Source organism: Podarcis muralis, chromosome 7 (assembly GCF_964188315.1).
Source record: "Podarcis muralis chromosome 7, rPodMur119.hap1.1, whole genome shotgun sequence".
Taxonomy (NCBI): Eukaryota; Metazoa; Chordata; class Lepidosauria; order Squamata; family Lacertidae; genus Podarcis; species Podarcis muralis.
In genome coordinates this window covers 68,358,684-68,372,985 of record NC_135661.1, presented here as the reverse complement: position 1 = coordinate 68,372,985, position 14,302 = coordinate 68,358,684, and the positions used below count along the sequence as shown (strand labels likewise).

General features: G+C 49.5%; 1 protein-coding gene across 1 annotated transcript; it reads right to left on the bottom strand.

Moving 5' to 3' along the window:
* Positions 1-341: 341 nt before the first annotated feature.
* On the bottom strand, positions 342-11,967 carry LOC114603633 (CCN family member 2-like). Its single transcript, XM_028742840.2, has 5 exons — positions 11,070-11,967; positions 6,246-6,459; positions 4,977-5,231; positions 3,135-3,346; positions 342-1,775 (listed from the first exon to the last, which is right to left on the bottom strand). The coding sequence occupies exons 1-5, from the start codon at positions 11,199-11,201 to the stop codon at positions 1,464-1,466; spliced, it is 1,125 nt and encodes a 374-aa protein (XP_028598673.2). The 5' UTR covers positions 11,202-11,967; the 3' UTR covers positions 342-1,463.
* Positions 11,968-14,302: the final 2,335 nt, after the last annotated feature.

The following is a 14,302-nucleotide window of genomic DNA, read 5'->3' as shown; positions in this document are numbered from 1 at the left end:
TGACTGGCGACTTTTTTTTTTTTAAAAAAAAGAAGGTTTATTGTTATCATCTTTAGCTGCAGCATCTAGGAACACAGGGAGCCGCCTTACAGAGTTGGACCATTGGGTCTGTGTAGTTCGGTATAGTCTACACTGACTGGCAACAGCTCTCCAGGGTTTCAGGCAAGGGTCTCTCCCAGCCCTTCCTGGGAAGCGAACTGCACTCATTCCCATTTGCCTTAATATGACTCCTCCAAGTCAGATAAGCAAGAAGTTTTAAAAAAAGAGAGAAGAGAGGAAAACACTAAGGAAAGAATTGAACAGCAGAAGTGGAAAAAAATTAGACCCACAACAACAAAAAGTGCTAATCGTAACAATAGGATTTAAAAATAATTCTCATGGTATTTACAGTTGAAATTGGGAGGGAAGGAGCATCTTTACAGGGGGAATCCGGATGCTTGGAGCAGGGGGCAGGTTTATGGGGAGAAAAGGAGGAGGCTCTGTCTTGTAAATCGTCCAAAATGATTAACACCAGTCTTTTGGCGAATCCTCTGCCAAAAGACAGAATGCACAACTCAATGATCTCTCGCCAGCCAAGTTATACAACAGATGCCTATCAAATGACTTTTGTTGTTAAAAGACTTCCATAGCCTTCCCTTTGACTCGTTTCTGCTTGTGATTCGTAGTGCTGGCTTTGTACCTTTGGTGAGAGCAACCTGTGTCGTATCGAGCTAATATTTCTCAGCTGGTTTTGCGTTCAGATCAGCTAATCTAAAAAAGGTTTAACTCTGAAGCCAGAGGTGAGCAGTTGGGTCTGTGCTTATGTCACACAGCGACAGCCACCTATCCAACTTGAGTTCCAGTTCTTGGAAAGTTTGCATCTGGAGAACAAGGGGGGATGTTTTGCTGTGCTGGCCAAACAGCAGCGAGAAGGAGAAAGGGATCGTGGGAACCGAGGGGCTGTGTACGGTATGATGAAAACTGCCTAAAGCCAGCGAGTTATTGGCAGTTGTTTGTTTGTGGAGCTGGATCAGAACTCCTTAGATAAGGAAGCTAACTTTGGAACAGAGGATCTGGTTAGTGCAAAACCAAGTGTGCGAGCTTCACCCCACAAAGTGCCAGGCTTGTGCTGTTGCACCTCGGAGCACTGTTTTCCAACTGGTGGGTCCCTTTACCATGTTGCGGCCCGATCTAAGGCGAGTTTCACAATAGCTGTACTGTCGCCATACAAATACATGGTAATAATAATAAAAAAGGAACAAGAACTGGAATGCACACTTGGTTGTAAGGCGAATCCTGGGTCTGAGAAAGCTGGAGCCTCCTGCCATAGAGGACTGTGTAGTGCCTGGACTCACATGCCTTCCAGTCTACTGAGGTCACCCTCCTCCATCCCCTGATTCTCCCAGCAGCAGAAGCAGCATCCCAGGTAACAGCCAGGGCCATCTCTGCCAGCCTGCATCATGGAGGTGGCATGGGGAAGGGCTCTACTGCCTCTCGAGCTTGATGTGGTCCCCAATCATGCGCCGGTGGTAGGTGGCCAGGAAGATGTCGTTGTCTGCAGGGCAGTCGTGGTGGCAGGAGCAGGAGCGGATGACCATCATCTTGCGCACAAAGGAGTCTCCCTCCGGGCACTGGAACTCCACCTTCGCAGTGCTGGTGATGTGCGGAGTGCAGCAGCGCCCGTCCGTGCAGCTGCCGCAGAACTTAGGCCGGTAGGAGCGGGTGCTGGTGCAGCCCGTGAACTCAAAGCGGATCGCCCGGCGGGGCTTGGGGTTCCGCACACACTTCTTTCCCTTCTGGAGAGAGGAGGAGGGTGGGGAAGAGACCACAACAATAAGTATCCTGGCTCAGTTCTGGACCTAGGACTATAAAAACCAGACTGGCAGTGGCTCTCCAGAGTTTGGGGCAGGGATTCTTCCCAACCCTAGGCTGCAGATGGCTTGGATTGCGTTTAGGGTCTTGCACATGCGGAGGAAGGTCTCCGAGACCGAGGTATGGCCCTGCTAAAGCTTTGTCTAGATTTCGCCACTCCAGATGCTCACGATGCTCATCCAAACAATCAACAAATCCCTGCACAGGGAAGCAAATACAGTTGTACCTTGGATCCCAAACGCCCTGGAACTCGGACATTTCGGCTCCCGAACGCCGCAAACCCGGAAGTGATTGTTCCGGTTTGTGAACATTCCTTTGGAACCCAAGTGTCTGACAGGGTTTCTGCAGCTTCTGATTGGCTGCAGGAGTTTCCTACAGCCAATCAGGAGCCGCGATTTGGTTTTCAAACGTTTTGAAAGTCAAACAGACTTCCAGAATGGATTCCGTTCGACTTCCAAGGTACGACTGTACTCCAGGGCAGGAGACAGTGTAGTATAGTGGTTAGAACAGGATAGAAACCGAATTTCCTGCCCAAGGAAAATCCTTGGCCGTCCTCTGGAGGTACAGGGTATGTGTGTGTGCATGCGCACTAAGAATGTTGGGCCAGGGGAACCTATGTTCAAATCCCCTATGTTCAAGGCTATGAAGATCACTGAATGACCTCAGAATGGTCATTACATCTTAGCCTAACCTACCTCACAAGGTTGTTGTGGGGTTAACATGAACAGAGCGTGGGGGGGGGACTATCTACACTACCTTGCTCTCTTTGGGAAAAAGGATGGGTGCAAATGTAATAAATGAAAAAGAAGCTTTCTCCACCCCAGCTTCTTGAGAACAGCTTCCTGAATGAGCTCACTGAAACCAACAATTTTAAAGAAAGATTTTGTCTCTGTCTAGCTGTCTCTCCTCCTCCCTCCCTCCCCGTATTTACATGGGCCATATTCTTTGTATTTTGCCCACTCTTTCTCTCTCTCACACACATTTCTTTCTCAGCTTGGTTTCCTTGCTGTGTAGTGAGAAAGAGGACCCCTTTCCTATGAACGGAGAGAGGAAACCCATTGAGAGTGGTTCATGCAGGGAGATCTTTTCCTGCATTGCCAGCTCAGGGTAACAAGACAAGTGAGTGGGTAGGGAGCCTAGAGGGAAGGAGGCGAGGTTCAAAGAGAGCCAAGTAGCGCGAGTCAAGAGGCGCAGTGGACCAGATTGGGAACGCAGGCTGGAAGCAGCTCACCATGCCTGGCATGCTCCAGTTAGCATGCTCCAGTTAGCAGCCAGTTAGTTACCTTGATGCTCTTCTCTAAGGGGATGTTGCAGTACCGGATGAGGCAGAGCCTGCTCTCCTTCTCCAGCCGGCACTGGGGGTTGTTGTTGGTGACCCGGGTGGAGATGCCCATCCCACAGGTTTTGGAGCAGGCGCTCCACTCTGTGGTCTGCACCAAGCAGTTCTCCTGGAGGTGGTTCGTCTTGGGCTTGCGAACTGGGTTGTTCCTGTAAACTGAGATTGGAGAAAAGGACTTTGGTGAGCAAAGATCAAAGCTGCATCCTTTGCTGGACCTCTGGACAGGAGAGGGCAAAGGGAGCCAGGAAAAACTGCCTTAGTAGCCTTCTGTTAGGGAGACTGCTTGAGTGCTCTCAACAGCTGGCCTCCTAGAAGGCCAGGAAATACCTGAAAGAGATAGCTTGTGCTATACACCACAGGCTTAAGGCCCTTTGGCATATATAGTGTTTCCTCTCTATCTGTCCCACCTTCACTGTATAGAACAAAGCAATTCAGAATTCTCTCAATTTTCCATTTATCTTGGGCTATGTCCAACTGAGGACACATTCACACCCCACATTCAAAGCACTATGGTACCACTTTAAATAGTCATGGCTTCCCCCCAAGAATTATGGGAACTGTACAGTCATTGTTGTTGTTTAGTCGTTTAGTCGTGTCCGACTCTTCGTGACCCCATGGACCAGAGCACGCCAGGCACTCCTGTCTACAGTCATACCTTGGGTTAAAGTCGCTTCAGGTTGAGCATTTTCAGGTTGCACTCCACGGCGACCTGGAAGTAACGGAATGGGTTACTTCCGGGTTTCGCCACTCGCGCATGCGCAGACGCTCAAAATGATGTTACGCGCATGTGCAGAAGCAGCGAATCGCAACCCGTGCACGCACAGACGCGGGTTGCATTCTGCTCAGGATGCAAACGTGGCTTCAGAACGGTTCCTGTTTGCATCCAGAAGTACCACTGTAGTTCATTAAGGGGGCTGAGAGTTCTTAGGAGACCCCATTCCTCTGCCAGAACTACAGTTCCCAGAGTTCCCTGTGAAAAGGAATTACTGTCACACCACTCTGGAGCCAAGCGCAAGAGCACTCTCCTTTTGAGCAACCGGTACTCAGAAGAGTACGGCCTCTGACAGTGAAGGTAGAAGATAGCCATCAGGGTTTGTAGCCATTGATAGCCCCGTCCTTTATGAATTTGTCTAATACTCTTTTAAGACCATCTAACCTAGTGGCTCTCACTACCTCCATTCCAACGTCCAACGTTCAGCTTCCATTGGATGTCCACTAGTTCTAGTGCTTTGAGAGGGAGAAAAACTTCTCTCAATCCACTCAAGGGCTGCCACATGGAAGAGGGAGCAAGCTTGGTTTTTTCCTGCTCTGGAGGGTAGGACTCGAACCAATGGCTTCGAGTTACGAGAAAGGAGATTCCCACTAAACATCAGGAAGAACTTTCTGACAGTAAAAGCTGTTCAACAGTGAGACGGCCTCCCTTGGGAGGCTGTGGACTCTCCTTCCTTGGAGGTTTTAAAGCAGAGGTTGGGTGGCCACCTGTCATGGATGCTTTGGCTGAGATTCCTGCAGTGCAGGGGGTTGGACTAGATGACCCTTGAGATCCCTTCCAACTCTACGATTCTATAGCTCTTACCTTTTACTCAACTTGAACTAAAAAGTCCCAAACGCTGCTCATAGAAGAGTTGCTCCATCCCCTTGATCATCGTGGTTGCCCTTTTCTGAACCTTTTCCTCCTTTTTGAGGTGGGGTGACCACAGCCAGCATCTTTTAGTCTTTCTGCTCCAACAGTCCTACCTGCCTCCTTGGCCACCCCCCCCCCCACTTTCCCAACGAGTCCCCTCACCTGCCATGCCCTTTCCGTAGTGGCTCTTTGGGCTGCTGCCCCCTTCGCAGACCCACTCTTCGCAGCACTTGTTCTGCACCTTCACCCGCCGGGGGAAGGGGCAGTCGGGGGAAGGGAGGCGCATGCCGTCCGTGCAGAGGGGGATGCAGCCAATGGCGCCGTCCATGCAGATGCACCGCAGTTTGCAACTGGGCTGGAAGCTCTCTCCATTAAGGTAGATCTTGCCCAGCAGGTCACAGGTTGCCCCTTCATGAGCTGGTGGGAAAACAGAACAGAAGCGTGTGGACGAAGGGATCCTGTCAACACATGCATCTATGTTGTGGTACAAAGGCATGTGAACAGCTGTCATCAAGAGCTGCTGCTGGGGAGTCTGTGGGCAGGTGCCCCTCGTGGCCAGCCAATGAACTATGGGTGGCGCCTACTCCACTTTGCCCTGGGGACTGATTCTGCCCACCCATTGGATCCTTCAAGGCAGGCAGGGCTAAGAGAAGGCTTCCTGCCCTGACTAAATCTTGCCTGAGCAAAAAGGTCTACCTGAGCTCTGGAGTTTCCCCATATAATTGTCCTTTGGGTTTTGACTTCAAGGCTTGCTCCCCAACCCAATTTGGCGAGGGGAGGAAATACTAACTGATGGGAGAGGAAGACAACACAGTCTGAATGCATCCCCCATCCAAAACTGCTTCTGTGTGGATGGGAAACAGGGCTGTCGGACCTTCAGGGCCGACCTGAATGCTCAAGGTTTGTCAGGCCCCCTCCAGGCAGCACAGCAAGGGCTGTAACCTCCAGGTGGGCAAGAGTGCCTTTTGAAAAGGTTTTTAGAAAACAATAAAGTAGGCTGTGCTTGCAAGCTTCATTCCAGCAGGAGCCAGCCACAAATTATTACATAGATGCTAGGGGGTGGTGGTGTCTTCCCTCTTCCCCTCTCCCAATTAACCTCCGTCTCCAGGGTTCAGTGGCAGGAGGGAGCACAGAGGAAAAATCACCCTATGACATCACCAGGGTCTGCCTACCGTGACATCACCAGGGGGCCAGGTTTGAGCCCTGAAATCTCAGGGTGTGGGATGCTCTGACCTAGACCCCTAACAGAAAACACTGTGCTATCGCACAATTGGAAGAGCATGCAGAAAAACTGGATCTGTGCCACCCACTTTATCTGTTAGCACTCTGGTGCGTGCACAGCCATCCTTACACCCGCGTGACCTAGTCCTGCCATTCAGGGGGCAGCAAACAAGCCTCTTTCACGGCAGAGAATCTGTGGAAGCAGCTCACCTAAGCAGATGCCGCTGTCTCTGTGGATCTTGGAGAAGTCGCAATAGAGCCCTTTGTGGTGATCGCAAGGCTTCTGGAGGGAGCACAGCTCGCCGAGCTGCCTGGCACACACTTTGCAGCATCCGCAGCCATCCAGCAAAAGGCTGGTGCCAGCAGGACACCGGAGTGCCTGCACAGGGCACTGGCAAGGGTACGTGCATGCCTCAGATGCTGCCTAGAAGGAGGGGAAAGTCCATGAGCATGGGCGAGAGCTTGGAGCCTTGGCTGCAAGTTGCTCTGAGTTGCCTTTGGTGAGAGAAAGGGACCAATAAATTGGAATCATCATCATCCATCATCAACACCACCATCACAGGGAGCGGATTGCAATAATCCAGTCCCAAGGTTACCACAGCAGCAAACAGTCTAGCCATACAAAAGCCCGTCTCAACACCCACATGTATCTCCATTCTCTCATCAGACAAGCAAGAAGCGAGGATGGATTCCAGCCAGACAAAATAATAACAATAATTACTATATATTTATTTACACCCCCATCTTTTGCCCTGACAGGACTCAAAGCAGTTTACAGATAAAAATAAGAACAGCTGAAAACATAGGGAAAACAATAATCAAGAACAATTAAACAGTGCTACAATTAAAAGCTGTGGAATATATTCTACAAAAGCACTTGCGGAAGGTGCAGAGCACAGTCAATGAGGGATGTAGCCTGTAGAGTCCTGAATGCTATGGAAAGAGGCCTGGAGGGCCCTATGAGAGCCAGTGTGGTGTAGAGGTTAGAGTGTCGGATTAGGACCTGGGAGACCAGAGTTCAAATCCCCTCTAGGCCATGAAGCTCACTGGGTGAGCTTGGGCCAGTCACTGCCTCTCAGCCTAACCTACCTCACAAGGCTGTGGTGGGATTAAATGAGGAGAAAAGCTTGGAGCTTGGAGAAAAAGCTGGGACGTAAGTACAAATAATGGTAATGATTAAAAAGTCCCATGCCTTTTATTCTCTGCCCCTCTTAAAGGTAAGCATCCACACGCCTGGAAATAAGCAGAAAGCCCGCTAATCTCTTAAAGCCCTGGCACAATATATCCCCAATTTCTGTTTCCAGGCTGCTGGCCAAGCAGCTGTGTTTCGATGAGCTGCACTTTTCAGTCTGTCTTCAGCAGAAGCCCCGCAGTAGTCAATCTGAAAGGTTGGCGGGTCCCTGTGGCCAGGCCATCTCTGCCTAGAAGCAGCTGCAGCTGGCACAGCGGCCTCAGACAAAGGAAGGCACTCTGCCCCTCGGAGGCCATGCTTTTTGCAAAGCTGCCTCTGCCAATACTCTCCGAAGGCGTAGCTAAAGAAAGAAGGAACAGTCGTTCTCGATGAGAAGAGCAGCCGTTTGGGACTCTACAGATCTGTTCAGGGATGCCCTGGTCCCATCTGCTCAGCCTGCAAGTCGAAACACGATGGATGTTTCTTCAATGCCGGCACGTCAGGCTTGAGCCCGGGTACCTGGCAAATTACTCATGCTAATGTTCTTTCTGCTTCAGATCACCTTCCCCAGCATCAAAACCTTGCAGATTCACTTCTCACGTCTGCAGCTGTTCTGGCTGCAAGGAAGCCTTGAACTGGATCAGTGAACCACACAGATCTCACCTCGGGGAAGGAGCTAACATGGGCGGCAGCAACGCCTTTGAATTGCTTTATCACATTCCGGGTTTGGGGGGGGGGGATTAGCTGAGTAGCTCTTATGAGGCCCAGTGCCCTTGGGGACTCTGGGATGAAGTCCCCATTCCCAGCTGGAAGCAAGTACACAGAACTGAAATGAACACATTTCCTCCCACCTTTCAGGTAACATAAATATTAAGGAGCATTATGATATTCTGCCCCCACTTCTATCAAGGTGTGGAAGGAGAGCCTTTGGCCTTCCAGAAGTTGCCGAACTACAAATCCCATCATGCTTAGCCATGCGGGCTGGAGCCAATTGGAGCTGTCTTTCAGCAACACCTGGAAGGGGAAAGATCTTGTCCTGGTGCAGGGAGCCCTTGGCCCTCCAGGTGTTGATTCCCATCAGCCCCAGTCAGCATGATAAATGGTCAGGAATGATGGGACTTGTAGTCCAACAACATCTGTGTGTGTGTGTGTGTGTGTGTGTGTGTGTGTGTGTGTGTGTGTGTGGAACCCAATTAGCTACCCGTTATGAGGCTTACTTTACTCTACTGATAAAGAAACCTGTTTAAAATTTGAGGTGGAGAAGAATGAAAGATTTTTATTTTTTTAAAAAAGTAATAACCTGGAGGACACTGGACATCAGGTGTGGGGTACCTGTGGTTGCCGAACTACAACTCCTATCACCCCTCACCTTCAGCCATGTTCGCTGGGGCTGATGGGAGTTGGGAGCCCAACAGGAGAGCCAAAGCTACTCCACCCCAGCACACATTATTTGCAAATGGAGCCCATTTCAACTCATTGTAAAACCATTAAAAAAAACCAAAAAACAGTTACAGCACAAGCCGAAGTAAACATTGTACCCAAACAGGAAGTTTCCCAAGCTGTCGACCCCTAAAGTCGTACTCCATAATGTCAGATTTATACTGCAAGCAGTCCATCCTCTTGTAAGTCTATCAGGATCTATTAAAATCCATCACTGCCCTCTATTTTCATCCGGTTCAGGGAGCTATGGAATAAAGCCAGGAGGTTGCACCATTTACCAGTTCCACACACCCATGGCCATGCTTACAAACATAGGAAGCTGTCTTATATCGAGCCAGATCCTTGGTCCATCTAGCTCAGTACTGTTTACACAGACTGGCAGCAGCTCTCTGGGAATTTAGGCTGGGATAGTGGATATTTAGCTAGGATATTGTCTCTCAGAGTTCTACCTGGAGATATCGGGGATTGAACCTGGGACCTTCTGCATGCAAAGCGGGTGCTCTGTTACTCAGCTGTGGGATGTACTCGCCTCATTAGGGTGGTCATTTGCCCACTTTGAGGAATCTTGAATGCTGCAAGAAGCACATGACAAGCAGATGAGAATCCCAGCCCAAATAACCAGCCTGAACTTCTAATTCTCGCTGGTGCTTTCTCAACAGCATTTGCCCCTTGGAATTGGATAACTTTGTTAGTGCGAACAATGGCGCCAGACATGCTCCAGGGCTAGGGATGGAGGGGGAATCTAGTTTTAAAGGATTCATATGCAGAATTTAATGGTTCCAGGCCAGAGCTTCGATTGCCTTCAGCCCCCGCTTGTATCAAGTGCCCACTTACATCTGAGCCACTCATCCATTGGATGGTGTCCAATACTAACCCTACTGAGTGTACTCCCATCAAAACTCATGCTCATTATTAACTTAATTACGTTAGTCTCAATGCCTCTGTTCCGAGTAGGACTATTATTTTTATTTGTTTTATTTATTAAATTTGCATGCCTCCCTTCATCCGTAGATCTCACGGCGGTTCACAGCATAAAAACACAAGATGAAAAGACGAAATACATAATATAAACGAGGACAGAAACCAAACAAAACAATATCCCCTGGTATAACCCGTAGGGTGGAATTTAACAATGCACTAAAGTTGGGCATTCGCCGTGCAGGGAACAAGGTCCACTCATGCAGTGAGACTTCCCCTCCCTTCTGCACATCCCCAAACCTGTTCTTGGTTCTCCCGCAACCTTCCAGAGAAAATTTAGAGGGTGCGGGGGGGGGGAGTCTTTTTTTGTGAGCAGACCTTGTTCCCTGCATTCAACAGTTCGGTTCAGTTCTGCCCAAAGCCTGTTGTTGGTTTTAAAAAGCCCGCATTCATATGCAAAAATGTGTATAAAGGAGTCAAGCCTCATGCTGTATGCAATCTTAAGCCTACTCATAGTAAACCCATCAAAATCCAGGAACACAACTAGTTATTTTCAGTAGGTCTGCCCTGGGCAGAACTCAGCTGACAACAACTCTCTATTTCTGCAGCATAATTTTCTAAATATATACAAAGTGCCCTTTGCTTCCACTAAAGAAACTCAAACCATTCTAACATATCCTATGCATCATTATAGCTCAATTGGTCAAGCCCGAGACTCTTAATCCTAGGGTCGTGGGTTCAAGCCCCATGCTGAGCAAAAGGACTCATGCATTGCAGGGGGTTGGACTAGATGAAACTCGTGGTCCCTTCCAACTCGACAGTTCTGTGGCCCCTTGTGTTTAACACTAGACGTCTATGGTATGCATGTACCCTCCAGGTTTCCTAAAGTCACCAGTGTGTAAAATGGTAAAGGTAAAGGACCCCGGACAGTTAAGTCCAGTTGCAGATGACTCTAGGGTTGTGGCACTCATCTTGCTTTACAGGCCGAGGGAGCCAGCGTTGTCTGCAGACAGTTTTTTCGGGTCATGTGGCCAGCATGACTAAGCCGCTTCTGGCGCAACAGAACACCAAAAGCAGAGCAGTGCATGGAAACACCATTTACCTTCCCATCACAGCAGTACCTATTTATCTACTTGCACTTTTTGGCGTGCTTTCAAACTGCTAGGTTGGCAGGAGCTGGGACCAAGCAACGGGAGTTCACCCCATCGCAGGGATTCGAACCGCCAACCTTCTGATCGGCAAGTCCAAGAGGCTCAGTGGTTTAGACCACAGCGCCACCCGCGTCCCTTACTAGTGTGTAAACATATGCATACAAGAGGTGGCCCCCCAAAACCTGCAGAGCTGCTGCTAGCCAACTAGAGCTGTACCTCTGAGGACTTGGTCCCACCCTGAACATATTAAGCTCTGCTGAAGTCAACTAACTCATCTGGCATGCATCAAAGGCAGGCGCAAATCTCATTCATTCATTCATTGCACACACCTCCTGTAAAATTGTGCATACATACCCAGCCAGGCCCCAGGACAAAGAGAATGAGGGTGAAGGTTGTTCTTGCCCCGGCGTGGTCAGACATCCTGAGCCCCTCTCTTTGTGCATCCCTGCCTCTCTGCCTTTGGGAGGGTGCTGTGCTCAAGCTCATCCTTAAATAGTCTTTTCAAAAAGGGGTGTGACTGGATAGCAGCGACTGGCCTGGAAAACAGCCCAAAGTGGGTGCAACAGAAAATGCACTGAATTCCAAAAAACTTCCCCTTCTTCTTCAAAATTCCTGTGGCCCTGGTGGTGAAGTCTGGGATAGGCAAGTAACATTCCACATGGGGTGGGGAGAGAGACCCAGCATCTCTGTCCAAGTCCTTTAAAAGGCCTTATTTAATCTCCAAAGCATGTAGGCTGCAACGATTTTCTCTCCCCCTCTGCTGTTAGTCTCTATTGGCCACAGGAGCTGAACTTGTTAAATAAACTCAAAGCACGCTGGGCTAATTTCACTTCCCCCTTCAAGGAGGGAGGAGGGGGAATGATGATGGAAAGTTCAGCTGTTGTCTTGAAAGCAATACGGTACCACAACTGTGCTTCAAGGCACAAGCCAGGGGTTTGAAAACTACCGAGAGATCAATGCCAACACGTCTGCAGGGTGTGATACCTGTTCTGAGTCAGTGCCGCAGAGCCAAATTAATCACAGATGAAAAGCTTCCCGAGCTGTAAAATAGTTGCGTGGGGTTAGAAAGATCCTTTGAAAAGTGGGGATACTCGTTTTCTGAAGCCTAATCCAGGCAGATCTTCCCAATCGCAGGGTTAACCTTGAGAAATGGATGCTTAGAACTGGACTTGCCCTCACTTCTTTTAACTCAGTGGCAGGACATCTGCTTTGCATGCAGAAGGTCCCAGGTTCAATCCCCGGCATTTCCAGGTAGGGTTGGGAATTCCCCCTCCCCGTCTAAAACCCTGGAGAGCCGCTGCCAGTTAGTGCAGACCAGGGTTTCCCAAACTTGGGTCTCCAGCTAACTACAATTCCTAACATCCCTGGCCACTGGTCCTGCTAGCTAGTGATGATGGGAGTTGTAGTCCAAAAACAGCTAGAGACCCAAGTTTGGGAAACCGCGGGCAGTATAGAGCTAGATGGACCCAAGGGACTGGCATGTCAGCTCCATATGTCTCCATGTTCCTAATCGTTTGCTCTCTTCTGGACATGCTCCAATTTTCCAATGCCCTACTTGAAAGGGTCTTCCTTAGAATAAGCTAGTTTGTTATATTCTCAGGCTGGAGCTCTTCAGATAATCTCACTTTTCTTTGAGCATGCATATGTGCTGCAGAGGCAAAAATTATTTATGCTTCGCAGAGGGTTAGACTGGATGACCCTTGGTGTCCCTTCCAACCCTACAATTCTGTGATTTCACTTATATCCCACAAATGTGTGTTTGCAGTTCCATCAAAGCCTCAGATATCCCTCAGGGCAATAAAGGGGTGGGGAAGCCCCACTTCAAAGGGGCAGAGCCAGTAGCCTTTCACCTGCGGTCAGACTCTAGTTCCCATCAGCCTCAGCCAGCATGGCTAACAGCCAGGGATTATGGGAGTTGGAGTCCAAGATTTGGAAGGCCACAGATTCCTCACTGCTGCTCAACTTGGTGTGATCACTGACTCTAAACCCTCCTCCCATCCCTACAACAAGCCAAGAGATGCAGAAATTATGCTCGAATGACTCAGAATGATCAAAGAGAGGCAACACCCAAGTTTGGGGCTATTTATGCTTCTGTACTACTCCCCCCAACACACACTTTTTTTCTTTTTCTTTTTGCCTGAGAAGAAGAAGAGATAAAGATGTCAAACCTGCTTAGAGTCTCCCTGGAGCAAGGAATGCTCCATGTTTAATTCACTTAAAAAAATATATGTGCTTCCCCCACAACTGCATCCCTTGCGTCTTGCTACCCATTTCCCCCCAATTTGCTTTCTTCTTCATTTTTGGGAATAGCTCAAAAGTTATGTAATGCTGCCATGAGATGGGATAGGCACTAGCGGAGATGGCTTTAAAACACAGGAGTATAGAAAGCATGGACAACACAGAGGAGGCAGGTGGACCAATGGTCTAACTTCATATATGGCAGCTAATGGACAGCATCTCTCCAGAGCCCGTGTGGTGTAGTGGTTAAGAGCGGTAGACTCATAATCTGGTGAACTGGGTTCGCTTCCCCGCTCCTCCAAATGCAGCTGCTGGGTGACCTTCGGCCAGTCACACTTCTCTGAAGTCTCTCAGCCCCACTCACCTCACAGAGTGTTTGTTGTGGGGGAGGAAGGGAAAGGAGAATGTTAGCCGCTTTGAGACTCCTTCGGGTAGTGATAAAGCGGGATATCAAATGCAAACTCTTCTTCTTCCAATGAGTCTTTCCTCCAAAATTCTCAGTGGCATACATGGTATTCCCCCACTTTCACCTGCACAACCTCTCTGTGACGTAGGGAGGCTGAGAGTTGGTGACTGCAAGCATCACGGTCAAATGGGGATTTTAAACACAGATCTACCCAGTTCTAATCCAGCACTCTAACAACTACACCTTACTGGTTCTCACTGAGTCTTGCAGCGTAGTGCACACAGAATACTTGCCGTCAGGCTCTGACTGCTTCACAATAACCTTGCAGTGTTGTCTTATGGACATGAGACCCTCCTTGCTGATGGACCTGAAGCTGAAAATGTTGGCTTTCTGTTACCTGCTGAGAATAGCAAGCAGGTTTGTGTCAGGAGTCTATGCCAGTGTTTCCCAACCTTTTTTGGGCAAAGGCACACTTGTTTCATGAAAAAAAATCTCGAGGCACACCACCATTAGAAAATGTTTAAAAAATTAACTCTGTGCCTATATTGACTACCGTATTTTTCGCCCTATAGGACGCACCGGCCCATAGGACGCACCTAGATTTTGGGGGGGAAATAAAGGGGGAAAAATTATTTTTTCCCCCCAGACGCGGGGCTGGGGCGGGAGAAGCCCGAGCTTCCCCCGACCCCAGCCCCCAGAATGGGAGCCAGAGTGGCTCCCGGAGCTTGCGGGACTGGGGGTGGGGGAAGCCCGAGCTTCCCCCGCCCCCAGCCCCCAGAAAGGGTCTGAGAGCGATGGCAAAGGTGAGCGCACCTTCGCCATCACTCCCAGAGCTTGCGGGGCTGGAGGTGGGGGAAGCCAGAGCTTCCCCCGCCCCCAGCCCCCAGAAAGGGTCCGAGAGCGATGGCGAAGGTGAGCGCACCTTTGCCATTGCTCCCGGAGC

What these genes read in the sequence shown, in the direction of transcription:
- LOC114603633 (XM_028742840.2), bottom strand. Translation starts at nt 11,201, where the DNA reads ATGAGCTTGAGCACAGCACCCTCCCAAAGGCAGAGAGGCAGGGATGCA. An exon ending in CTACGGAAAGGGCATGGCAG is followed by an intron (nt 3,347 to 4,976) that starts GTGAGGGGACTC and finishes CTCCAATCTCAG; the next exon opens with TTTACAGGAACAACCCAGTT. An exon ending in CCTTAGAGAAGAGCATCAAG is followed by an intron (nt 1,776 to 3,134) that starts GTAACTAACTGG and finishes TCCTCTCTCCAG; the next exon opens with AAGGGAAAGAAGTGTGTGCG.